General features: G+C 38.2%; 1 protein-coding gene across 1 annotated transcript; it reads left to right on the top strand.

The window, feature by feature from the left end:
* The first annotated feature begins 9,602 nt into the window (after positions 1 to 9,602).
* Positions 9,603 to 27,634, top strand: LOC128112170 (putative uncharacterized protein ENSP00000383407). The gene is made up of 4 exons (XM_052741015.1): positions 9,603 to 9,635; positions 15,865 to 15,902; positions 17,957 to 18,043; positions 27,449 to 27,634. Coding segments are annotated over exons 1-4 (231 nt in total). The 5' UTR covers positions 9,603 to 9,633; the 3' UTR covers positions 27,553 to 27,634.
* The last annotated feature ends 286 nt before the right edge of the window (positions 27,635 to 27,920 follow it).

Here is a 27,920-nt window from a genome sequence, read left to right as displayed (position 1 = left end):
TACTCAGACGTTGAGGACTTCACTACAAACAGGTTTCAGAAATCTGTGTGTAGCTTCTACCAATCTAGATGAGCTGGCAAAGGCATCCCTTCTTTCCCAGTTGAACCTTTGAGTAAAACCCCATAATTCTGTGGTCAATAATTACATTGGAGCATTGTGAGATATTGAAACAAAAGACTCATTTAAGGCATGCCTGTATTTCTGATCCAAGGAAACTGTGAGGTAAGGAATGTATATTTTCATTAGCCATTACATTTTACAGTGATTGTTATATAGTAATGATTAATGTAGGAATTTAAATTATTATACTTACCAGAATAATTTGTTGATACCTGAATCTTCACTAACCAATTGAAGCTATAAAAATTAATTGTAGACTATTGAAAGCTTGAGATTGGTTTTGACACACTTGAGTTTGCAGTAGGAGCTCCAAGAAGACACCATAACTCCAGCCACCCAAGAAAAGTACTGCACCCGCCACAGTCAAGAAGGGACAAAATTGAAAAGCCATTACCAAAGTAGAAAGTTCGAGAATCATGTTGATGTGCTGAAGTTTAACAATGAAATCAGTTCTCACAGTTTATCCTTTCCCATTTTCTTAGTTTCACATCAGTATCTTAAGTTGGGCCATTGATGGCAGGAATCTAACCTATACATTTGCACTAGCTGGCAGGGATGTTAGGTGGAGTCCTCTCTCCCTTCCTTCCTTCTTTTCTTCTTTCCATGCTATTTTATTATCATCTTCATCTTCTTCCTCCTTCCTCAAAATTTTAGAGTCAAGAAAGGACATATGCACACTCAAGCACAAAATACATACACTCTAGATATGCAGACAGTATTGGTATTGTCTGATTGGATTCTGCATTATAAAGATCAAGCTTAACTTCTATAAAAAGTCTCAGAAATATTTTTTAATTATGTAGTGTGGTAAGCATGAATACAATATTTGGAGAGTTAAAGAACCGAAAAATTCCATCTTTGACATTTATCACCTATGTGATCTTGCACAAGATCCCCAGCCTTATTTCTTCATTCACAAAAGTAAAATAAATAAATAAATAAATAAATAAATAAATAAATAAATAAATAAATAATACCACTTCTTAATCCTTTTGTGAGAGTAAAGGTGACAAGAATGTGACATGGTTAGTTTAAGGAGTGTCACCAAGCAAGTTATCAATATTGAGTGCTTGCACTGAGCTCATAACTGTGGTTTGTGCTTTATCAGTACAAGTTCAATGGAGAGAATGATCTCTAAGCTGAACTTAAAAGAAGGAAGCAGAGGAATGGATGCTGAGTCTGGTGCCTTCAAAATGGATAAATTGGTGCATTGAAACATGACATGCCATCTTAGAATAGGTGAGTAATGCTGAAGTCAAGTCAGGTGACTGTCAGGTTGGTCTTCTATCTACTTAACAGCATTTCACACTTGGCCCCAAACTATTAGAGGTGGGAGATTTTGTTCTGTCTCCATATTAACATCGGCACTGACATAGCTATTAATAACACAGACACTAAAGGAAGGAAATGAGATTAACAATGGCATCCCATCAGCCAGGTCTTCGTTAAACAATGAGCAAAAGAAGTCGGTGTCAAAACAGTGCATGCGATCCTTTCCTTGATGTCTAGACTGTATAATAACTCCTAAGAAAGCAACATGTAAAACAGAGATCATGTTCTTTAAAAAGGCTGCACTTTCCTTCATGTCAATTTTCCCCGTTATATCGATGAGCATACACACCTGCCACCAATTCATACGTGAGCACTTTTGGTGAATTTAATTAGTTTCCTCCCGTAAATAGAGACTCGCATTAAAATAAAATGAAACCAGTGGATTAAGGTTAATTATGCCCTCTTCTCTTATTTCCTAGGCTTATGATACAATTACTAATTGAAACTAATGAAAGCTGCAGTTATCTCTTTAATCATGTTTTAAAGAAAAAGCTGTAAAGCAAAAACAGCCCATTCCCACTTTAATTGTCTCTTAAAAGCTTTTGTGATCCCTACTGACTTGGGGTAGAACAAGAATCCAGACTATTTCTACTGAAAGAGGTTTTAGACTTCCGGTTCACCCTCCTGCATTCTGCCCTTGAAGATCTGATGGAGACTTTGAGGGACTTGATCCTGCATGGGTTAGTAGCAGACCAGGTTTTAGCATGATAGTCTGATGCTTTGCCGTTGGTAAAGATGCGTTTGTTATTTACTCATCGTATTTCTGATAATGTTCTTACCAGCCTGTTTGGCATTCTCTAATTCCTTTTGTGACTATGACGTTTAGGCAAAAATGATAATATATGTAGCAGGAAATATGAAATTATAATACATATTAGTTGTTTTCTTCCTTTGAAAGCCAGTGTAAATATAATTTCACAAATCGCAACATGTTTGAGGCTGTTTAAGCTTTCCATATCAAGAAACCTGGAAGAAAAAAATGTTTGAATCTCTTGTAATGCAAATAACCATCCCCTAGGTAGCCTGTTTTGCCACCTGACTATTTATAGTACCATGAGAAGAGTTTGTTACTTCAAGATTGACAGACAATTCACTTAGCACACCAGCAGACAGATGGCAAAGGTCACATGCAATTTACAAGCTCTGCCCCTGATGGATTTGATATGGCCACTCTGCCTTCTCCAGGCACTACAAGCTATATGATCTACCCTGAGATGGTGGGCTGTGTGAATGTTATACATCCCTAGTAGAGAAATCGGAATTCATTAGGTCTACAAGATTGTTACCTTGAGAGGGAAGCTATGCAGGCTGGCAAGAAAGTTCCCTTTCTCCCTCAGGATAAGTGAGCTAACCGTTGCTTTTTTTCTGTGTTGTGCTTACAGGAGGATGAAATCTGTTTCCCTGAGAATCTTGTCAGTGATATTCTTGCGATCAGGGAATTTCCATGCACAGATTAGGATCTACATACTTTGGTTCCTTAATTCCTTATTTTAAATTAAAGGTGCTGTTTTATTGGGATTTTTTGATGACGGTGGTGGTGGCATTTACAAAATGATTAATAATTTTATAACACATCAGTATAACTATACAAAGAATGCTGAATTATTAGCATTAGCATTACAAGAAACGTGTGACTTCTGAGTTGTTTGTTTAGCAGTGACATATGACATAGTAATTCCTTGCATATTTTTGGAGCTGATCTTGCTCATGGCAAATAGTGCTTATTTGGGAAATCTTGAGCTTGATGACAGGTGATGTAGAGTGTCTTTACAGGCAAGCTTAGAAGTCTGCTGGCAGAAAATCCCATATTTGACATTTTCTGAGCTGTGTGACTATGGACAGGAGCACTGTGTCTCAGTTTATACATCTTTAAATCAAAGATAATAGTAATAGTACCAGCATCAGATGATGGCTAGGAAGACTGAACAGATTACTGGAGTTAGCGGACATAGAAGCATGCTTGCGTTGTATCATTGTTACTGTAGATGTGCACAATCATGAAATTAGAAAACACAGCGTCAGAACCACATCAGTCCTAGCAACTTGTTTTAACCAATGAGGTTCAGACTTACCAACATCCACCTTTGTCATTTGACCTATTCCATAACTTAGGATACATCTTCATGACTTTTGTAGTTGGGTATATGAATAAGGAAGAAGTTTTAAAAGGTGGGAAGATTCCTTTATGCTTGCATTCAATTGCATATACCTTTCTCTCATTTTTATAACACAGTTGTGATGATCAATAGATACATTTACACATCCTTGATGGTTTGGGGTGGACTTTGAAAGCAGTCTGCTTTACTAGTCCTGAAAAATAGGTCAATAATGATGTGTATTAGAAATGTAAAGAGAGGACTAAGATGTAACTCTGACTTACAGTGTTTACCTGGTACACACACAGCCCCAGATTTGACCCCCTGTAAAATAAAACAAAACAGCAAAATTAAATGAACAGAAAAGAGCTTTGATTAACTCTCATGTTCCTTTGAACATCTATTGAAACTTTGCTGAAACCTACAATGATAAGAAATATCTAGACAAAAAAACAAACAACGTCCCCACTACATTTGCATGTGACATTCTTAAAATTACTGATTTAATATTTTGGTTATATGTGGTGATATTTTATTTGTGCTCTAATAAATAAAGCTTGCATGGAGATCAGAGGAAAAAGCAAACCACTATGTTAAACATAGAGGTCAGGGAGTAGTAGCACATGCCCTTAACCCTAGAATTCGAGAGGCAGAGATTCATCCAGATCTCTGTGAGTTCAAGGCCACATTGGGAACAGAGCCAGGTGTGGTGGCACATGCCTTAAATTCCCAGCACTAGTTAACCATAGAGGTCTGGAGATCTGTACATACAGACAGGAAGTGATAGAGCTAGGTAGGAAGAAGAAGTGATGTAACTGGACGGAGAGAGGAAGTAAGAAAGGATATAGGCATGAGTATACAGGAAGTAGCTCTCTCTGGAGGTTGAGGAGTTGGTGAGGTGAGGTTGACTGTGACTTGATCTATTCCTCTGATTTCTCAGTTTTCACCCCAATATCTGGCTCCAGGTTTTTTATTAATAAGACCTTTTAAGATTTGTCTTGCAGTTATGCAAGTGAATAGTTCCCTTTATTGAAAGAAAATGAATTGAACAAAAGAGGATTCACATTATGTACTATAATAAAAAATTATATATGTATCTATAGATGAGTTGTGTTTAGTTCTTATAACTATCAGAATTCTATATAAGTATTAATGAAAATATATTTGAGAAACCACTCATCTATTTGTATCCATTACATGCTTGGTACCACATATGTGTATTTGTATCTACAATATGTTTCATCCATTTTGTGTATGTTTGCTCCCTTAATCTTCAAAGAAGGAAGTAGTTCCTGAGATCGATAGCCATGGGTGCTAGATAATTGAGAGACTCCTGGAAATCTTTCTTTGCCTACAAAACCTTAATGAGTGTTGGAAGTACTATGCCAAAATATAGGTCCTTGGTATATTGAGTCTTTTAGGTTGGAAGAAATTTAGAGATGCTGAAAACAATACAGAGGTCTCTTTTCTTCTGCCACTTCCGTCCTGAAGTTGGCCATAGCCCTTAGAACACCTTTGTCTCTGGTGATGCAGCCCACAAAAGGTGGAATTCTCCTTGCTCTCTTCACTAGTATAGGCTGTGAAACTTTGAACGGTCACTCAGAACTCCTTCCCTCCTCTTTCAAAGGCCCTAGGGTGATAAGCACTAAGTTCCTCTAGCTTATTGTTACTAGATCATGTCCTCTTTTGTCCTCCAATCATACTTCTATATGACTGCTCCTAAAAATGTGTAGGTTGTGCTGGAGCTAGGAGGGCTGCATTTCTTACATGCTACATAACATTTTATTAAACCTATGAGGATGGTTTTCCCTTGTTGATCACAAGTTGTTCTAGGGTGTCAGCCATGTATTTTGCAATGAATGAAAATGAAATGTTTTCTTCCTCACCACACAGTGTTGGGTACATAGTAGGTGCTTAACAGATGTTTGTTAATAAAATGTCAGTGTAGGAATAAATAAATCTCATGATTTCTAGAAACAATATTACAGCAAGCAGAGCAGTGGCCATTTAATCAAAATTAAATAGTGAAGCACGAGTCTTCACCTTACTACTTGGAACATCAGTTTGTTCGTTTGCAAACCAAAGGTCAGATCATATCAGCTTTGCAGTCTTAAAAATCCACCAAGGGATTTGTGCCGTCAGTCTGTCAATCATTTTTCTCTGTTGCAGAAACACTGTTAGTAGTTCCCCTATCCAGACATCAGCAACTCCTGACATATTCACTTCATGTTAATGTTTGGCTTTATAATTGGAACGTCAGATTTATAAACCAAAAATGCAATGCATATACTAAGTTCTACCCCATTAGATAGTAATCTGTTAAAAATTGTATGAGAACAGAAAGATGGTATTGAAAATATATGTCTTTAGTGGCATTGTCTCCTTTTTAACTATGTGCATAATTTTACAAATCTTAGTTTCATAGTTATTTAAAAGCCCTGTTCTCCTGTGGCCTATTTCCATTCACCTCCAAATAACTAACTTGAACATATTCTATAGTCTACTGGTCCATTTGTAATCATTTACCTTTTTTTTTTATTTTCTTAGCCACTTGTGAGAGTAAAAATTAAATTATTTGTCCCTGGTGTATTAAATGTAAAAACCAATGATTGTTGCTTGATTTAGAAAATAATGAAATGAATGATAACAGGAGTCAGTCTTTTCTGTTATTTATGAGAAATGTCCAATTAAAGGACCAGACAGAATTATTTTCCAGACTTTCCGCAATGGTACCTTCCTTTTGGAGTTCAGAACATAATACATACATGCATATACACATATAAATAGAGCAGGAAACACTTGGCTTTGGGGTTGGGGGACACAAAGGCAGGCCACAGCTCCAAAATGAACTTTGTTTAGAGCTTCTCTTAGACTTGCCCTTCTAGGAATAAAGAATTGATGGTCTGAACTCCAAGGTACATGACAGTCTGCCTGTGTAAGCAGAAGTCAGAAGAAAAAGCAGTTTATATTTTCCATATCTGCTTTGAGTCTGGCACAGAAGTACTGAAAATCATTTCACCAGCTTAGTAGAAATATATAACCATGCGATAGTCAGAAAAGAGCCCTATTCTTCCAAGTAAGTAGATATTTTCCTCTCAGTCATCTCTTTTCCCTCAATGGTCACACTTCAGACCTGTATGTAGCCTGCCTGATTTACCCCACCCTTGTGGGAAACAGTTTGTCCAGACAGAGCTGTGTTCAAATTTTCATCTTAGTAGGGAGTCAACAGAAGTAGGAGCCACGTGTTTTCCAGAGGGTTCATTCTAAGAAAACTCTTTAACCAAAGACCCAGAAAGTTAAATTAACTCTCTTTGAGAAAAAATGTTGGATGACCTCAGTTCCATAAAAGAGAATGAAATAGATAATCTTCAGAGACTTGGACGTTATATGTCCTCAAAAATCTCTTTAGCACTTTGAAATGATTTCAGTTTTGGTATAGACGTCTATGCCTCAAGCCAAAGGGTGACTGTGTCTCTCATCAAAACTAGCAGCCACAGGGACTTCAATCACCTTAACTAGCATCCAGAATCTGACTGTGGGTATTAGAAAAGTTTCACCCAAGTGAAAAAGGAGGTGGCTTGAATAATGTACCCACCTCCTTGCTTAATTTGAACACTCCAGTCTCAGTTGTGTGGGAATTTTGTGACTCATCTGGAATTAATACGCTTGAGAGCAAAGAGAATAAAATATTGATGTGTTGTTGTATACAGGCTGTTGTTTGAATGATTGAAAACAAGAAGGTATCTATTGTTTCCTCTTTTCCTTATGGCAAAAATCTACATTTTTTATTGTATTTCTCTCTCCTTATTAGACATGGAAGTCTGAATGAGTGCAAGATTGACAATCTCGAGAATCTACCTAAGCTTTCTCTTGGCACTGGTCTAAACAGCTTCAAGAGGAGGAATCTTTATTCTTTAATGTAGTAGCAATCCATAAAGACACAGAGCATGTGAAAAAGACTCAAGATAATGATTCTGGCTGTTAAAACCTGCTCAGCAGAAGTGTATAGATGGAAGGAACATACCAGTGGCTCCTTCTTATTAAGTTCAAGTACACCTGACAGAAAAACACTGCTGCACAGATGGATGTCTGGGCTTTCTCTTCATGGCCATTACAGAGCTGGTTAAACTGCCATGCCTGATCATTGGGGTTAAAGGCACATAACTTGCTTCTGAATCAAAACCTAATTTATTGCATAAAAGAGTAGAAACAAACTGTAGGACATGCATGAGAAAACAGAGATAACCCAAGGAACCTTCAGTTTGGTCATTAACTCAAAGGCCTGTTAATATCCAAGAACCCCCCCCCCCCCCCCGCCCGCCCGCCGCCAGGTTTGACCCATGAGTCCCGCATCTTTTAAAAAATGTTATTACATTTATTTATCATTTATCTATTCATTCAATATGTGAGCATGTGTGCATGGCATAAATGTGCAGTCCAGAGGACAACTTTCAGGAGTCAGCACTGTCCTACCGTGTGGGTCCCAGGGACAGAAGTCAGGTCACAGTGCTTGGTGGCAGCCTCCTTTACCTGATGATGAGCCGTCTGACAGGCCTTTTCCCGCATCTTCACGTGTACTACGTTTTTCTACTAGTCACCCTCGGGCTGATCCACATTTCAATCTTGTTGAAGAAGCTGTTCGTATATTCTGAGACATTATTTCAGCATACATGCTTTCAGTAGGGCTCTGCTCAACAACCAGGAAAACAGGAAATTCCAAGTGTCCTTCGCAGTGATATCTGGATCCAAACACAGTAAGAGTTAGAGAACATGCTGCCCAGTCACCTCGCAGGGCACAGGTTGTGTAGGATTTGGTTGCTCACAGACTAATGATTAACCATTTCAGTAACAGAACCAGCTTCTCTTCTGAAGGTGGCCCCCATCCTCCCAGCTTTTGCAGCCATTGCACTGCCACGTGGAATATTGGTCCCAATTTTCTTTCACACATAAATTGCTGCCTGACCAAACAAAGCATTCTTTCTAGAACAAGGTCCATTTCCTACCATGCAGTACATGTTCAGTATATCATTTTGAAAGAAAAGGCTGAAAAAGTAGAGAATCGGAAGCTCTTGAAGGTGCCCGAGGGAAAATTAAGCTCTTTGAAGGACGGAAACAAATGTGGTGACATTCTTCTCCTACAATGTGAGGGATTTTACACGTATTCAGCTGCTGAGGAAAAAGGTCAGAGGAGTCACAGATGTATTTCAAAACCCTTAGGGTATTGTGACAGGCTACTTTTTTAATCTTTCTCAACAGAAGATATGATATAATGTAATTAACATACTCTGTCATATTTCTTTCCCCTTTGGTCCTTGTGGGCTGAAATGCTAAGAATTAAATTACATATTTTCATTTTTTTAAGATCTATTTTTACTTAAAATGGTGATGGGTTATATAATAAAAACAAACCTTAGTAACTGAGGTGTTTTAAGTTCCTCAAAGTGACATGGGCTGGGAAGATGGCTCAGTGAGTTAGAGTACTAGATGTACAAGTATTGGGACTTGAATTCACACTCCTAGAACCCTTTAAAAAACACAGATGTGGATGTTGTACATTCTTGTAACTCAGCACTGGAGGAAGGTGGGAGACTGGAAGATCATGGGTTGATTTTGAACTCTAGTGTAACAGAAAACAGTCAGTGTCAGGTTCAGTGAGAGATCCTGTCTCAAGGAAATGAGGCAGAGAATGACAGAGAAAGACAGCTAATATCTTTTTCTGGCCTCTTTACTTGAACATATATACATGTGTGAATACCATACACTACACATGCCTACACTACACCACACACACATACACACACACACACACACACACACACACACACACACACACACACACACCCCAAAAGTTAAAAAGACAAAAAAGGAGGGAAAACCCCTAACATCAAGATTCAATGAGACATTACTAAAATAAAGGAGAAAAGGTAGTCTTTTCTTTGAGGAAATTGTCAATATGAACTACAGTTAACTTACATGAAAAGATATAATATACCAAAAATAACCACTCCCTATTTTCTTGGACTAATTATTTTATTTTATTCTATAGGAAGTTTCTAATTTTGAAGCTGCAAAACCAAAAAGAAAAATGTAAGTCAAATTTAATTGGTAAGCAGTAAATTCCTTTAGCTTTACGTGTAGAATTTAAGTGGATTTTCTGAATTATTTTTCTTCCATCATGCACAAATCTAGGTGTGTATTACCCACTGCCACTTTTCTGTTTATGCTGATGCACAGGGAATTTGGGTTGCGACATTTCTGTAGGCATGGGTATGAAAATTAAATCTTAAGAAGAAATGTGTCTAAACTAGGCTTGGGTTAAAGCAGGAACCTCCTCCAAACATGTGCCTATCAGTGACCTATTTAATCCTCTAAAGAATTCTAATCCAAACAGAAATGTGTTTGGAAAGAGGTTTGCTTATTTAGGTCAGGCCTAGCTTTACATTCCATGCATGCTGCCAAAAGCTGAGACATACACATGTTGCATAAGGTAATGGGATTTTAACTAATAAAGCAAGAAATACATTGGGGCAGGAAGCTGCTTTATGAGGAAACTTCCAGATGGTTTGCTGATGATACAGGATATAGCTTCTTTGCATCTTGGATGGCTCTGAGACCAAACACAACTTGTGCAAAGTTCTCCTCGTCTAGACTTGGCTTCTTCTGGTCTACTTACTCTGGTTGTATATCCCCCTCCTTTTTGGACTTTCTCCCAGTTGAAGATATAAATGCATCCCTACTACATGATTGGGTAATTAAGAGTTCAGAGCACCTGCAATGGAGGTGTGGTTGTATACCATCCAGTCCCAATGACTTAAACCACAACATGGGTATTTTAAACAGAGCAGGAGGGCCCTGTTCAAAACTATCTCTGCACCAGTCTCCTGTCCCTCTTCTACTCCATACAACTGGTCATTCTTTCCATAGATAGGGAAATTGCTAATTTGAGGTCAAGTACTTAAAGGAAATTAGAGCTCTTGGCCTCTGTTTGGTACTTTCAGAAATTAAAGATTCCTAAAGCCATTGCTGACCAAATTATGACTTTTCCAGTATCAACTAAATTGATTAAGATGCCCAGATTGTAATGAAGTAAACTAAACATTGAAGACATTTCTCAGTTCTCAACACATGCTAGGTACCGTAATCTGTCCTAAGTACATGGGTATGGGGAGATATGTTAGTGGACAAAGTGCTTGCCAGGAAAACATGATGGCCTGAGTTCATATCACCAGAACCCATGCAAAGTCAGGCATGATAACACATGTATGTATTCCCAGTGTTCCTATGGTGAAATGGGTGGTGGAGACAAGAGAATCTTAAAGTCTTAGGGTCTCTATTCCTGAGATAAAACACCATGGCCAAAGCAACCTATAGAACGAAGGGTTTATTTGGCTTATGACTCTGAAGGTATAAGAGTACATCATGGTGGGAAAGCATGCAAACAAGCAGCAGGCATACTGGCTGGACCAGTAGCTGAGAGCTCACATCATCTTGAACCATGAACATGGAACAGAGAGAGAAAACTCAAAAAGGCATGAATCTTTTGAAACTTCGAAGCCTGCCTCCAAAGACATACTTCCTCTAGCAAGGCTACACATCCTAATCCTCCACAAACAGCCAGCAACTTGGAATCAAGTATTCAAATACTTGAGAATTGTGGGAGACCTATCATTCAAACCACCACATTGCACTCCCTGGCTCTCCCATAGTCTTGTAGCAATATCATAAAGCAAAATTCACTTTGAAAAGTTACCATTGTCTTTCAGTATCAACACTATTTAAATGTCTAAATCCCAAAGTCTCTTCTGAGACTCAAGACAACTTCTTAATTATAACCCCCTTTGAAATCAAAATGCAAAGTATATACTTCTTCCATACATTGGAATGGAATATACATTACAATTCCAGAAGAGAAGGTTTGGGAGGGGGCTTAGTGAAGAAATACTGAACCAATGCAAGATTAAAAGCCAGCAGAAAACTCAAGCTCCATGTCTATTTCAAAGAGCTTAGATAGCTTTGTCCTTCCATCTATGTTACCTGTAAAATATTTCTTTTTCTTGGACTGGTTCCACATGGCATGTGCATCTCTTCTTTGCATATATCCTATGGCCTTAGGCAGGCCAACATCTCATGATCTTTAATGTAACCCAGAATTCACTTAAACAGCTTCACCCAATGGCCTCTCACGGTCTCCCTGACACAAACCTAGCATCAGCAGCTCTCCATAACTATAGATGAAGATGCCCCATTTACTCATGTGTTCTTCATGACGCTAATGCAAGAATCATGCGGACAACATTGCCTTGTTTGATTACCAACTTGGGCTGAGCTCAGCTCCGCTTGAGTCACATTTGCAGCAGCTTGTGTTTGTTGTTGCATCCTAGAGCAGAAAATTGCTCTTTTTCATTGTAGATCTGCATACAAGTGTCTACCAATAACCATGTGACAGAGTCAGCATCAGGCTGCCTTGTGATCGCCTCCGACATAGAAATTAGTCCATTACTTCAAGATTTAAGTGCAAACAAGTTCTCAGGGTGAGGGCAAAAAGCATGCACAGGTTTTGTCCAAACATCACAAGAATAGTCTCTAGACCGGTTGCTAATATTGATCCCCTCAGAAACCTCTGGAACTCGACCTCCACAGTCCACATGGCTTTCAGCACTACTGTCTTCCTAGCTCCTATTAAGATGTCCTATTAAGCTCTGCCTAGAGTACTCAACCACTTTCCTAGTCCAAAGTGTCCAAACCTTCCACAATTCTAAAAAAGCCACATGGTCAGGTCTGTCACAGTAATACCCCACTCCCTGGTACCAATTTCTGCCATCGGTTTTCTATTGTTGCAATGAAACACCATGATCAAGGCAACTTACAGAAGGAATACTTATGCGGCATACAGTTCCAGAGAGGAAAGAGTCCATCATAGCAGGAAAGAATGTGCACAGGCAGCAGGCATCTTGGCTGGGGCAGCAACTGAGCTCACATGACAAACTACAAATAAGAAGCAAAGAGAGAAAACGTAAAATGACAAAGACTTCCCTCACTGACATACTTCCCCCGCAAAGCCAGACTTCCTAATCCTCCTCAAATGGCCACTGACTGGGAACCAAGTATTCAAATGGCTAACATTTATGGGGTGTGTCTCACTTAAACAATGGCAGTTACCTGGCCTGATATCCACGACGGTAAGTAACAGACACCCTGTTTCAAACAAAGTCTTAGGTAAGGACCTGACGTTTTCCTCTGGACTCTTCACATGAACCTGCACATGCACAGACACACACACAGACAGACACACACACAGAGAGATATGCACAGACGCACATACACACTATACACAGACACATATAGACTGAGACACACACAGAGACATACAAATACATATACACACATATACAGACACACACACACACACACACACACACACACACACACACCACACAAATAGATTAGAACCAAAATACATAAAATAGTAGGAAGTGAAAGAAATTCCTTTCTACTTTTATTGAAAAAATATGTTTTTCTTACGTTATACATCCTGATTATAGTGTCCCTTTCCTCTGCTCCTCTCAGACCTTCCTCCCCTTCCCTCTTAACAGGATCCATCCCTTTTCTGATTCCCGTGAGAAAACAAACAGGCTGCTAAGGGATAATAAAATATGATAAGATAAAACAACAACTAACACATTAGAATTGGACAAAAGAAAGAAACAGGAAGGAAGGAGCCCGGGAGAAGGCACGGGAAATAGATTCAGATGCACAGACCCACTCTTTTGCACTCAGGAATCCCATAAAGACACTAAACTAGAAGCCATAATATATATGCAAAGGTTCTGTAGGGTAAGAAAAAAACTATATATATATATATATATATATATATATATATATATATATATATAATTTAAAAACTAGATAAAAATATTTTTAAGCACTCCATCACGACATATGAGGTAAAGAACCTCCACAGAAGCCTTTGAGTTCATTTGCTGTTGGCCATCTGCTGCTGGGCATGAGCCTACCATTGAAAGTAGTTTCTTTCCCCATTGAGACTCCTTTGGAGAAAAGTAAATTTTTATTTGCAAGTGGTTATCAATTGGAGATTAGCTTTTAGGTTGGTAATGGAGGCATGTGTCTACTTCTCCGTTAAACTCTAGAACTCCATCTGGTACACATCCATGTAGCGCTGTGAATGCTGCATCAGTCTGTGTGAGTTCTTAGATCCTGTTGGTTTAGAAGGCCATGTTACCTTGGTGTCCTCCATCCCTTCTGCTCTTGTACCCTTTATATTTCCTCTTCCACAGGGTTCCCTGAACTGATCCTTCTGTACAGCAGAATTTCCCAGGAGTCACTTTATTGCTGTAGAACAGTAGGATTTGGTTTTACTCTAGATACTTGGCCTACCTAGTCTCAGGTTTTTGTAATCTAACAGTGTAGCATATGGAGCGCATCTCATGGAGCTGGCTTTAACTCAAGTCAGATACTGGGCGGTTAATCACAAACTCCATGTCACCATTGTACTAGCATTTGAAAAGAAACTTGTATAATTCGTTTTGCTTTAACCCCAGGATTTACATAAAAGGATAAAGTTAGCTTTAAGGATTATCAACAGTGCTAAACAAGCTGCAACCATGTTGGTGGTGTGCATAGGATATGTATGTTTTTCCACACAAGTCAATCGATCTACTTGCTACATCTTTGTATTACTATCCTTTGTCACAGAAGAAATAACAAAGATGAAATCGCATTTTCAAGCCTGAACAAGCATCAATATTGTTTTATCTCTACTCATTTTAGTCTCCGATTCCTATCCATACTGGGTATTTTTATAAAGCAGAATTCATACATATAATTTCATGCTTCAATATGAAGTTATAAAATAAGAACTATTATTTAAAATGTAATCACAATAACTCTGCTTCACCAGAACACAAACAAGAAAAACCACAAAACATCACTACATATAGAGTGAATGTGAAAAGTTCACTAGTAGGTTCAAGTACCTTTTTCAGAAATGACTCAGTTTAATCAGAGTCCAAGTAGGTACAATACTATGGTTCATTTAAATGCCACTATATCTCTTTATATATTTATCTCCACTTATTTGTTGTAGACACTGATTTTTATATGCCAAGTCTTTGAATTTTGCTGGTTGAGTCCTTGTAATATTTTAGTACACCATTTTTTTTTAAAATTTTAGTTAAATTTCAAGATGTGATAGATTCTAGTTTCACACACACACACACACACACACACACACACACACACACACACACACACACTCACTGTCTTTCTCACACACACACAGACATGCACTCACATCCCTGTGTATATTTCTGTATGTTTTCAGTGACTGAGTACTTCCTTTTGCATTGCATTACAATTCCTGTCTGTTTGTCTCTATTTTTGCCCTGGTAACATTGCTCAGGGAGTTCTGATGGTACCAGGGAGCACAAAGTTACCCATCAACTTTCTAACTAACACTTCAGCAGCAACTGCTGCTCATATCCCATAGCTGTTGTTTTGCTACAGAGTATAATGGTTATACTGATTTGTATCAGTATTGTTGCACTTTTACAGACTTTTAGCCACCACTCTGTACGGAAACTTCCATATGTATACTTAATGAGTATTTTTTTTAATTGTATTTGTAGTGAATATACAGAAGCATCATTCCTGTCATAATTCTCTAAATAAAACACTGAAACAACTAATTTCATAATATTTATAATGTGTTGTAAATAGTCTGGAAATGATTTAAAATAGGAGAGGGTATGTGTAGATTATATGCAAATATGACCGGGGTGGATTTGAGTCTTTCAGTCTGTCTCTGTTTCTCCTCTCTCTCTCTCTCTCTCTCTCTCTCTCTCTCTCTCTCTCTCTCTCTCTCTCTCTCTCTCTCTGTATGTATATGTTTGTGTTTATGTGTGTGAGTGTGTGAGTGTGTGAGTGTGTGAATGTGTGTAGTGGAGGAAAAAGCATTAGAGGAGATGTTTGAAACTAACTTCCTTCAGATACCTGGGGATGAAAACCTGGGAAAATATTTTTCCTCTATTAGCTCTTTTGTATGTAGAAATAGTTCAACTCTTTTCCTTTTCAGGTTTCATATTAGTTTAATCATAACAAATATAAATTTCCAGACCAAGACTATGTTCGCATTAACTATGATTTGTAAACTAAAGTCAGAAGAGTTCAGGACCGTAGTTGACCTCAAAGAGAGGTAAAATTTACTTTAGCTCTCAAAAGCACAGGGCATGCTGTAGTTTCAGTTGGATTAAAACTTACTAAATCTAGACCTAAGTTTCTACTTCTTTTGTTCTTCTAGGTCATTCCAGAAGCTTCCATCTGAAGATAAAACATTTGGTTAGTGATTCTTAAGGTTATTTGAAGAAACGTTGTACTCAGTTTCTCCAAAGTTGTTCTTTTTTGTTCCCATGTCCACGAAGTCACAAACGATCAATGAGAGTGAAATTGGGTTGTCTTTGAAGCTTGTAAAAAAATTAAAAGGAAATATGATTCTGTTTAAATAAGACAACTAAAATAAAAAAAAATCATTGCTTTATTTGGAACAGTTTCTTTTTACATTTAAAAAGAATACTTTTGTTGGTGGTTTATCAGCTAATTATCTCCCAGCTCTTCACATTGAGTTTGGTTGGTCCATGGTCAAGGTGACCTGTTAGAGAGCTTTTCAGATGTATGACTGTAAGAATAAATGGAAAAGGAACAGAATAGTTTTATATAATAAAATTCTTTCATGGTTTTTAATGTAGCAAATCTGCTCAGTTTCCACTGCTGTAACATCCATAGTGATGACAGGGAGTAATTGGTTTGATTTGACTTTTCATTCTAAAGTAAAAATTAAGTTCTATCCATATCTTTTAGAAAGGTCATGGGCCAGTTTCTCTCTCTCTCTCTCTCTCTCTCTCTCTCTCTCTCTCTCTCTCTCTCTCTCTCTCTCTTCTTGCAGCAGAATACTTGGAACAGTAATTTTTTTTGCAAGACAGAGTTTCTCTGTGTAATAGCCCTGGCTGTCCTGGAACTAGTTTTATAGACCAGGCTGGCCTCAAACTCACCAAGATCTGCCTGTCTCTGTCTCCAGAGTGCTGGGATTAACGGCATGCACAATTTTGATACATTCTCAATAGCAAACCACCTGGATTATGCAGCCAGGAATTCATTTTGTGCAGAGGGAGGCATCTCAGTGGCTAAGAGCTCCTGGTATGCAGGCAGGAGGACATGCCTTCAAATATCTAGCATGCATGGTAAAATTGGGCATGACCAACCCCAAAGTTGTAGGCTACATAGACAGTAGAATCACGGGGGCTTATTGCTTACAGGCCTAGCTCCAGGTTTGGTGAGAGACACTGTCTCAAGGGAATATAATGGAGCATGATAGAGCAGATCTTCCTCTGGCTCAGTATGTGTATATAGGTATATGATAGATACATGTGCATAACACACACACACACACACACACACACACACACACACACACACACACACAGACAAACCTTGCCACCCTAACCCTCAGCAACAAGAAAAAGGATTTCTTTGTTTTACTGCAGTGGATGACTGCGTGGGTACCCTTTCTTTCCTCTCCCCTGCAGAGCATAGGAGTTTGGACTTCATTTCCCTTCCCTCTCTTTTCAGAACTAATCTTCCGACAGTATCTAGAAGGTTCAACTGACCTAAGTGACGATCCCAATCTTCCAAGGACATCTGCATTCTAATCAGATTTGGTGTTCTTCCAGCAGTGGCATCTACAGACTATGTCTTGTCTCATTTGTCAGTGTCCAACAGCACTAGTGATTTTAAACGTAACACAGAATGTTGAGATTGTGTCTGGGCTCCATTTTACTTGCACAATTTACAATTTGTTTATGTCAACATATGACACAGATTGTAGAACGGGTATTCTTTATAAGTGGCTTGGAAGGGATGTTCCCCCTTCATTGGGTACAGTTTTTCATATGTCAAGGCTTACTTCAATATACAGAGGACACAACTGAGCAAATCTTTCTAGCCAAGGATCTGATTGGTCATGAAACTGCCTAAGTTCATATTCTCTCGACATGCTTAATTGTTTTGTCAAAATGATGGGGCATATTGAAAGTGGAGTTACTGTAACTTAGGCACGGCAATGTAAGTAAATTTAAGAAAACACTAAAGTCCAATAGAATCATAAGCTACCAGGAAGCCCCCGAGCAACATTGTTTTACCACATCTGTGGGAGTACTTAGGAGTTTATGTACATAAATGAGCAGCCTGCAGTGGTTGGTTGTGGCTAGAATCCTCTGCAAGAGGCTAATGACTACCAAGTTACAACTGTGTGCTCGAATTGTTTGATTAGAAAATCCTTACATACTTGCCAGTTATTACCGGTGAATGCTGCAATCCAATCCTCTGTCTTACTTTAGAAGGGACAGCTGTGAGTGACACCACCTGGAAGGAACCAAGCAAGCCTGTGCATGCTTTCCACCTCAGGAGGCCCTGCGAGCTGACAGGTAACTGCAAACTTTAGCCAAGATGACTTTGTCTTTTCTCAAAGTAGTTTTAAGGGCAGTTAAGGAAAATGTACATGTTTTACTATTAACATAAGCACGATATTTCGGTCTAGTAAAAAGTAAAAGCAAATGTGGTAAGATAGAATAAATATTAATGAATTATTAACATGTATGTCTAGCCATGCATGTATATATACCAAAAATATGTAGATACATATGTAAAAAGGAAATAAAACTCTACCAAGTTGAGAGGTGAAGGAAAAGGCAAAGATTTGATTTTAAACAACATGTGAAAGTCTTTAATACACCAATAATTTAAAAATATTTTAAAGTCTGCATAAAAAGGACAAATCTAGAAAGATAACAATATTTTTACTTTATTACAGTTAGGTTTTCTATAGTAACTCAGTAGAAGTAGGGAAATACCAATAAAAATTACTTCAATTTTTAGTTTTAAAATTTCCAGTAACAGTGAATTAGTACTCATGTACAGATGAATTTATTAATATCAAGTGAGTTCATAGTTACAATTGCTGAATTTGGGGAGATAATGACTGAAACAGAAAGCCTTAATAGTTCATAAAGGTAAACAATGATATTGTGGAATTAGGTCTGCTTTGTACCCTACCTCTCAGAGTTACTGGAACAAAAAAGAAAGAGTGGTATTGCTATTGACAAGTTAAAATTTTCTGATGATGGTTGGTTAAAATTTTTCTAATACTTTATGACAAAAGGAATTTAATATATTTTGCAAGTAGGTGCTTAATAATTCCATTGTACATTTTGGTAGGTTTCTTAAAATTTAAAATGAAATTGTTTACAAAAGTAATAACTGTCATTCTAAGTAGTGCAACTTTATTCAAGATTAGATAATTTTTTAATGAATGATTGCATTTATTTATTTTTGCATTTCTCTCTTTTTTTATTTTTATTTTTCTCTCATACATTACTTCCAGACCCCCGGCTCCCCTGCCTCTTATCTCTCCAGTCTCTCTCCTGGACCTCCCCTTTTGCCCAGATCCAACCCCCTTAGTCTCCTATGAAAAGAACAGGCCTCTCAGGGACATGGATCAAACAGCATAAGAAGCTATAATAAGACCAGGCACATGCTATCACATAAAGGCTTGTCGAGGCAACCCAATAGGAGAAGGGTCCCACAAGCAGGGAAAAGAGTCAGAGACACCCCCTACTCCCACTCTTAGGAATTTCACAAGAACACCAAGCTGCTCAGCTGTAACACATATGCAGAGGACCTAGGCTAGATTCCTACGAGGTCCCTGATCTCTGTGAGTCCCTGTGAGTCACAGTCAGTTGATTCTGTGGGCCGTATTCTTGTCGTGTTCCTGACCCCTCTGGTTCCTCAGATCCTTCCTCCCCGCTCTGCAGGACTCCTGTGCTCCACTGATGTTTGTCTGCGGGACTCTGTGTTTGCTCCCGTCAGTTGCTAGATGGCTGGGTGAAGTCTCTCTGGTCTCTGATGAGGACTCTGCTAGGCTCTGGTCCCAGAACACTGTAGGTCGATGGTTTTGAGACTGAGTTGATGTACCAGTTCATCTAGCTGAGGCCTTACCTAGTCACAGAAGATGGCCTGGTCAGGCTCCATGTCCCCCATTAGGAATCTTTGCTAGGGTTACTCTTGTAGATTCCATGGAGTTTCCATTGCGCTAGGTTTCTACCTTATCCTCCAATTGCCCCCAAAATCCAGTAGTTTCTTCCAGTGTTTTCTCCCTCCCCCAACCTGATCCCTCCTGTTCCCAACCTCATCTACCCCTAATCCACTGTGAAATCTATTTCTCCTTCCCAGCAAGATCCAAAGATCCATTCTACACACACATATTTAAACCCTCCTTGTTACTTAGCCTCTCTGGGTCTGTGGACAGCATGATTACCTTTTACTTTACAGTTAATATTCACTTATAAGCGAGTACATACCACGTTTGTCTTTCTGGGTCTGGGTTACCTCACTCAGGATGACTTTTTTCCTAGTTCCATCCATTTGCCTGAAAATTTCATGATGCCACTATTTTTAACAGCTGAGTAATAAATCCTCCATTGTGTAAATGTGTACTACATTTTGTTTACCCATTTTTCAGTTGAGGGACATCTACATTGTTTCCAGTTTCTGGCTATTATGAATAAAGTTGCTGTGAACACAGTTGAGCAAGTGTCCTTGTAACAGGATGGAATGACCTTTGAGTTTATGCCCAGGAATGGTATATATAGTTGAGTCCTGAGGTAGATTGATTCCCAATTTTCTGAGAAACCACCATATTGTTTCCAAAGTGGCTGTACAAGTTTTTACTCCTACCAGCTATGGAGGAGTGTTCCCCTTGCTCCACACCATTCACAGCCTGAGCTCTCATTTATTTTTAATCTTAGCCATTCTGAGAGGTGTAAGATGGTATCTCAGAGTCATTTGGATTTGCATTTCCCTGATGGCTAAGGATGTTTGAACAATTCTTTAACAGTTTCTTGCCCACTTGGGGTTCCTCTGTTGAGAATTCTGTTTAGATTCGTGCCCCATTTTTAATTGGAGTATTTAGTTTGTTGATGTCTATTTTTTTTAATTCTTCAAATATTTTGGAAATTAGCCCTCTGTCAGATGTGGAGTTGGTGAAACTTTTTTCCCATTCTGTAGGCTGCTGTTTTATATTGATGATGTTCTTTGCCTTACAAAAGCTTTTCAGTTTCATGAGGTCCCATTTATTAATTGTTAATCTCAGTGCTATTGGTGTTCTATTCAGGAAGTTGTCTTCTGTGCCAATGCATTCAAGGGTATTCCCCATTTTCTCTTCTATCAGGTTCAGTGTATCTGGTTTTATGTTGAGGTCTTTGATCCTCTTAGACTTGAGTTTTGTGCTAGTTGATAGATTGGAACTATTTGCATTCTTCTACATACTGACATCCAGTTAGACCATTTGTTGTAGATGCTTTGTGTTTTCCCATGTGTACTTCTGGATTCATTATCAAAAGTCAGATGTCCATACATGTGTGGATTTATATCTGTGTCTTCAATTTGATTCCATTGATGAATGTTTTTATATAAATACCATGAGGTTTAATTGTTTTTAATATTTAAAATTTTTAATGCAATAAATAAATAAATAAATGAAATATTTCTGGATTATTTGAAATATTTTCCTTTCATTACATTGAAGAGAATATTTATGTCATCACCTTTGATAGGACTTTGTCTCACTACACAGACACCAGTGACACCAATCCATAACTGAGCAAATGGTCTCTCTTCTGTCTCCCTGCCATTTTGCTTATCTGTCCAGTCAACATTCATGTTAGTAAGTATGTGTTATACTTTAGATCACTTTAAACTGATCTATGGAAAAGGAATCCAGAGCCTGGTTGTGATTATTTTTAGTTTAAAACTTTGTCATACATAAAATCTTTATCATTCAGGCATTCTAATTTCTACAACTGTGAAATGCTGTTTACATTTTGTAAGTTAAGGCTAAGAGGCAAATCTCTTAGTTAGAGCTACAATAGCAAAGTAGAAAAGGTTCTTGCCATAGGTGAGGGGCTTCTCATCAGCAGTCTTTGCCTTTTCAAAAACAAACTTTTACATACTCTTCCTAGCTTCGATAAGTACCAGGTTCTTACAGGACTCTCTGTCTCTGTCTTTCTCTCTCCCTCATCTCTCTCTCTCTCTCTCTCTCTCTCTCTCTCTCTCTCTCTCTCTCTCTCTCTCTCTCTCTCTCTCTCTCTGTGTGTGTGTGTGTGTGTGTGTGTGTGTGTGTGTGTGTGTCTAGGAAGTTCTGCAGACGTTTCGAACAGAAGCAGCTGAGTCACAGGACATTACCTAGGGATTAATGCTTGGAAGAGTTGATGGCCTGAAACCAAGGCTGTTGGTGCCATTATAAATTGAAAAGAGAGATTGAGCAAGGGAGGAGGGCCACAAGCTGCAGGCACAAATTTTACGGGTGTACTAACTTCATTTGGAAGACTCAGAGTATTTCTAAGCAATTAGTGCCCTCCCTATCAACCCGTAATATTTCTTTCTCATTTTAAACACTACTTTTAAGCTGTTAATTGCATAATTACTTAAGAGTGGTTTACTGTGCCTGAGGATAGGCAGGCTGTGATAGTGTGGTGAGATGCAAATGGGAAGTGCATGGTGGCTGTCATCAACAGTGCCTGCTTTTGTAGTACACTAAGAAGGAATTGTAAAGACAGCTATTGCAAAGCAGGGGGAAATATATAGAGATGTTTAGAGAGGGGTATTAATACTTTCAGAATCTCTTAGCAGCTCTAAGACCAAAACAACAACCCAAAATCGTTTGCTTCAATTTCAGTTCCAAAACAGTGTTTCTTTGTGATGCATATATAACATCAGTAGCATATTAATCTTAAAGATCATTGTTGCCTAATGTTAAACATTTTAAATTTAAGTTTATGTGTATAGGTGCTTTTCCTGCGTGTATGCTTGTAGCCTGCATGCCATGTGCACTCTTGGTACCTGTGGAGGACAGAAGAGGGCATCCAATCCCTTGGACCCAGAGTTACAGATGGGTGTGAGCTTCCATATTTGTGCTGGGAATCAAACCCCATTCCTAAGAGTAACCAGAGTCCTTCCCTGCTGTACCACCTCTGCAGGCCCTAGTGTTAATTTTTTTTTATAAACTGTACTTAGCTGAGGATTTGTGTCTGATAGTTTAGTTGTTGATGACTTGACTGTATGTGACATCGATGTAATTTGTATTTGAAAAAAATTATGAAAATAAGTTCAGCTCTTTAGTTTATTTGGCCCTCTTCCTTTTTCTGAGAAATATTTCATCTAAACCTACATCTGTGCTAATAAAAGACAACATCTGTAAAATAAACATGAGGAAATTGATTGCTTAGGGCTTCCAACTGAAAAATTATTATATGTTAGGTGTCAATCTAAATTAATCGGTAATTTAGTTTAACTATATTTTTAGCTTCATGAGCAGGGGAATTATTCATAGTATTCACTTTTATTTTTTGTAAGTCAAAGTCAATTTGAAAACCTTTACATTTATTGTGGCTTTTATTTTATGGATAAAATCCTGAAAATAAACTTTGAAATCTAGGAATTGGGGTTTATCTAAAATCAAATTATGGTATGAATAAAATAGCTTCAAAAACCAGATTTTCCCATTTTATAGTACAAAGCATAAATACTAGTCAGTGTTTACAAAATAATAAAAATGAAATAAAACAGTTTGGGGGATTTAGAGGTTTTATATCATCAATATGATTGTGATAGACTATTTCACAAATTATATTTGAAAGGAATTGACATATGTTAGTAAGGGTAGCAAGATAATAAGAAATAAGACCCAGAAGCCTGGTTTTTAATGAAAGGAATTTTAATTCCACCTACATCACTATAGAATTAGTTTTGAACTAAACCTTATTTGCATATGATTTTGCAATATGTGTTATCAAAGACAATTAGTGGAGAGAAAGGTGGAATTCTTAGTGTCTTCAAGATCTGATTTACCACTCGAAAGCTATCAGTCTGAAACCTTCATCTCTCCAAAAATTTATTTGATATGACTATTTAACATTTTAAAAGTTAATCACAGTTTTACTTGCTTTTTTTTATTTTTGAGAGTATACTATAATCACATTTCTCCCTTCTCTTTCCTCCCTCTAAACCATCTAAAAACACCCTTCCCACTCGCCTTCAAATCATGACCACTTTTTCTACTAATTGTTATTGAATAGATATTTGTTTATGTAGACACACACATTTCTAAATATAATCTGTTCAATCTGTACAATGTTACTCGTATGTGTGTTTTCAGGACTGACCTTTGGGTACTGGACAGCCAATTAGTATGTTCTTCTCTAGAGAGGTCCACTTTCCCGGATTTTCTTAGAGTATAAATCTCAGTTTCAATGCAGAACAGTGCATTCTTACACACACAGACATTTACATGTGATACATACATGTTCTCATAATCTAGTACTCTGAACCTATGACGCTGGTATTTAATGTTATAGAACAATGATTTATTAAGCTCATCAAATTCAGTTAGTGTCAAGAATTCAGTCAAAGGTTTCTTTATGACTGATGCCAGAAGTTTTATTTGGCAGAATTTGATGCTTGGAAAGGATTTAAGTCTGGTGGCTAGAATGGTAAAGAGGCTTTCTCATTTCTATGTCTGGCAGATGGTCCATGATAGACTGGCCTCTGCCTGCACACTACACTGCAAGGGCTATTTTCTATTAGCAACATCTCTTGCTAATGGTTGGCTTCCAAGTGTGGTCAACATACAACTGCCACAGGAGGCTATGACTAGAAATAATGAGCATCCCTAGAGAGCACGGCGGTGCCCAGTCAGTCATGGAAGTCACATGTCATTTTCTCCATGACAATTTGCTGTAATAAGTCACTATGATTTGTCTAGATTCTCTATTAGTTGAGTTACACTCCATTTCCTGTTGGAGGAGAGAAAAGTTCACACTTGGGAAGAAAATATGATATAGGAGGTAATGTTGCCGTCTTTGGGGGCTTCCCTCTACATGTTTCCTGATGCACTTATTTTCTTTTGTGCTACTTAGATCCACATCACTTATCGATTCTTCATGAGTGTTTTCTCTATAGAGTAATATTTAGGTCACAAATGGATAAAATATACATAACAGACATCGAAGATGGTTCATCATTTTTAAGAGGCAGTTATGCCGATGTCCCAACCTTATGCCTGAACTCTCACAGGCCTCTCATTTTGATAGCAGAGATCTTGGTAACTAGTACTGGTACAGGAAAATTTATTCTGAAGAAAACCTTGTTTGAGATCCCTTAGTATTTTTAAAGTAAAATGAAATTATGTTAAAACCTAGAGCAATCTCTTGTAAAACATGAGGAGAACAATCCTGAACTCAGGAAAGTCTCAGGAAATTCCAGATGAGTGAGACAAAGGTCACGGCTTCCCTCTGGTTGAGGAGCTGGTCCACTGGCTCATTATGGAAATTCACTGTCTTTTAATTTTTTTTAACAGAATACATTTATTTATTTATTTTTATTTAAATTTTTTATTCATTTTACATACCAACCACAGATCCCCCTCTTATCCCTCCTTCCACTCCCCCAAACCTGGCCTAATTCCCCCTGGATCCACCCCTTAACCCCTCCTCTAAAAGGGTAAGTTTTCCCATGGGGGACAGCAAAGCCTGGTACATCCAGTTGAGGCAGGACCAAGCCCCTCCCCTCTGCCTCAAGGGTGAGCAAGGTGTCTGACCATAGGTAACGGGATCCAGAAAGCCAGCTCATGCACCAGGAATAGATCCTGATCACACTGCCATGGGCCCCTCAAACAGACCCAGCTACACAACTTTATGTAGAGGGTCTAATCTGGTCCCATGCAGGTTCCACAGCTGTCAGTCTGAAGTTCGTTTGTTCCGACGAGCTTGGTTCAGTTATCTCTGTAAATGTCCCCATCATGATCTTGACCGGCCTTGCTCATACAATTCCTCTTCCCTCTCTTCAAGTGGACTCCTGGAGCTCGGCCTGGTGCTTGGTTGTGGATCACCAGGGTAGGCCAGTTCAGGCATCCTCTCCACTGTTGCTAGCAGTCTAACCTGGGGTCATCCTTGTGGACTTCTGGGAATTTCCCTAGCACCAGGTTTCTCCCTTACCCCACAATGTCTCCCTCTATCAAGATATCTCTTTCACTGCTCTCCCACTCCATCCCTTCCCCAGTTTGACCATCCAGTTTCCTCATGTTCTCATCCCCCATTCCTTCCCCTCTATAGCTCCCCACCTCCCACCATCTTCTTGGTTAAATTGAGTTGATTTACTATAATATTTGTCTGCGACTTGCAGATATTTATATTTGCAACTCCAATCTAGTATGTCATGTTCAAATTCTTGCACTGGATTCTCAAGGCTCAGTAATAGTTGGCCACAATTAGGAGCCGTATATTCTCTTACATTATATCTAGAATAGCACGGAGACAACAATCTCAGTCTCAAACTTGGTCTAGCTCCATTCATTCTGCACTATAAATCAGTGTTCTCCTCATTTATTGTTGTATGTGTAATGTCTATCTTTTGTCCTTTATCTTGAAGAGCATCCATTTTTCAATCCTTTGTGACCCTACCTCCAACAAGAACCACCCACAGTGCCAAGCCTGAATTAGTCATTGTTACCTTGTGTTGATACACAAGCATATTGTAGTTAGTCATATCTTACTCCACTAGCTAGATTCCAGATCTGAAAGTGCAGCCGGCCACTCCACCCATAAAAATTCCTCTAGAAGGACCTGTTCAAAGTTCATGTTAAAGATATTAAAACACAGAAGACCAACACAAGATTAATGAAAATAAAAAGAAATTTTTCTAGGATTAGAAAATGCCATTAGTTGTATGTAAACTTTAACATATAGCATGCTGAACCTGTGTTGGAAGATCTTTCTTCAAAGAATCAGATCACCAAACTAAATCCTTGTACAATACAAGAACTTATCAGAATTCTGTACCATGGTCACTTTGATTTAAATCCTGTTGTTGGTTCAAATGAGTCTGGTACTCTGCTGTGAGTTTTCTGTATCTTTTTGACCATAGCCAGAGTTGCCCAGAGTTGGAGACAATCTGTGAGCATGGATGATAGGACTTGAATGTAAGAAGAGTGGAGAATGTAAAAAGGAGTCAAGGTGAAGGAAAAGTCACTAGCCTGGTGGCTGGTTCCAGTACTCTCATCTCAGATTAAGTGACCCATGGCATCTTTTCCTCTTTTAACATATGGCATGTTTGGGATTTCAGATTTAAATAAATGAAGCCCCTTTTAGAGAAGCTGGAAGGACTTGCTATTACTTTTGAAACGGTTTCATTTAGCTGCAAGCACATGGATGCACAAATCCAAAGCTTTTACTAAAGCATGTACAGAACAATTTTGACATAAATAATTCATGTTTAGAAGACCCAGGTTAATGAAGCTCAAAATGCCAGTAGAAGAAAACTTGTTTTAACAGAAGCAGGTGAGGCGGTTAGTGCCTGGAACCACAGTGTCTTGGAACCAGAAATAGCTTTTGTAGAGAAAGAGAAATTGAGTCCCAGTAAAGTTCCACAGCTTTCTTAAGCACCCAGATGAGCAGTGAGAATTTTTAGTTTTGATTTGTTAAATTGATGCATTGTTTTGATCTGTTTCTTATAAAAAGTAGTTCATCTTTATTTAACAAAAAAGAAAAAAAAACCAAGACCAAGACAATGTAGTGCCTTAATTGCTTAAATAAAAACTCATTATTAAATTACACTTAAACTTCTTAAATTTGGAATTTTTTTCTTGCTTTTGCTCTTTATAGTGCTGAGGTTCAAGTCCAGGGCCTCTCATATGCCAAGCAGCACTCTGTCACTGAACTACAGTCACTTTCAAACTGTAAGTTTTGATACTTCATATGTAATTTTATCTCTTTTCATAGCTCTAATAAATGAAGATGGTTTTCTTTTGAAGAAAAATATAGATATTGTTCAAGGAAAGGAATCACAAGGGTCTTCACATCAGGTAAGTAATGAGAATCATTGATATTCACATAGTTTGTGAAAACCATTTTATTATCATTTTATTATTGAGCTCCACAATATGGTGAGTATAGTGCGCAGTACTTAGCTGGGGAGCTGTTTTGTATTTTGACGTTCTTTTTTTTTTCTAACCTTTTCTTTTTTAATTGCTAAGTTCATGTCCCTGGGAATTGGGATATAAATGAAAAAGGAAATCAAATGTTACCTTGAGATAATAAACCTGAAAGCACCGTGCCCAGCAACCTTTTGCCAAGTAACTCTGGGCCTGATGAATTAACACTGGGGGGTGTTTCTGATGAGACCTGCTTTAACTGCTTCGAGCTCTTTGGCATCCTCCAGTATGGGACACATGCCTCTTTGTGTTCACATCTG

This window comes from Peromyscus californicus, unplaced genomic scaffold (assembly GCF_007827085.1).
Source record: "Peromyscus californicus insignis strain IS unplaced genomic scaffold, ASM782708v3 Scaffold_16__1_contigs__length_79575227, whole genome shotgun sequence".
In the NCBI taxonomy this organism is placed as follows: domain Eukaryota; kingdom Metazoa; phylum Chordata; class Mammalia; order Rodentia; family Cricetidae; genus Peromyscus; species Peromyscus californicus.
The sequence above is the reverse complement of the archived record's forward strand: the minus strand, read 5'-3'. Positions and strand labels throughout refer to the sequence as shown.

Coding starts and splice junctions, on each gene's coding strand:
- LOC128112170 (XM_052741015.1), top strand. Junction 15,903..17,956: donor ATCTGAAGATAAAACATTTG/GTTAGTGATTCT, acceptor GTCTTACTTTAG/AAGGGACAGCTGTGAGTGAC. Junction 18,044..27,448: donor GAGGCCCTGCGAGCTGACAG/GTAACTGCAAAC, acceptor CTCTTTTCATAG/CTCTAATAAATGAAGATGGT.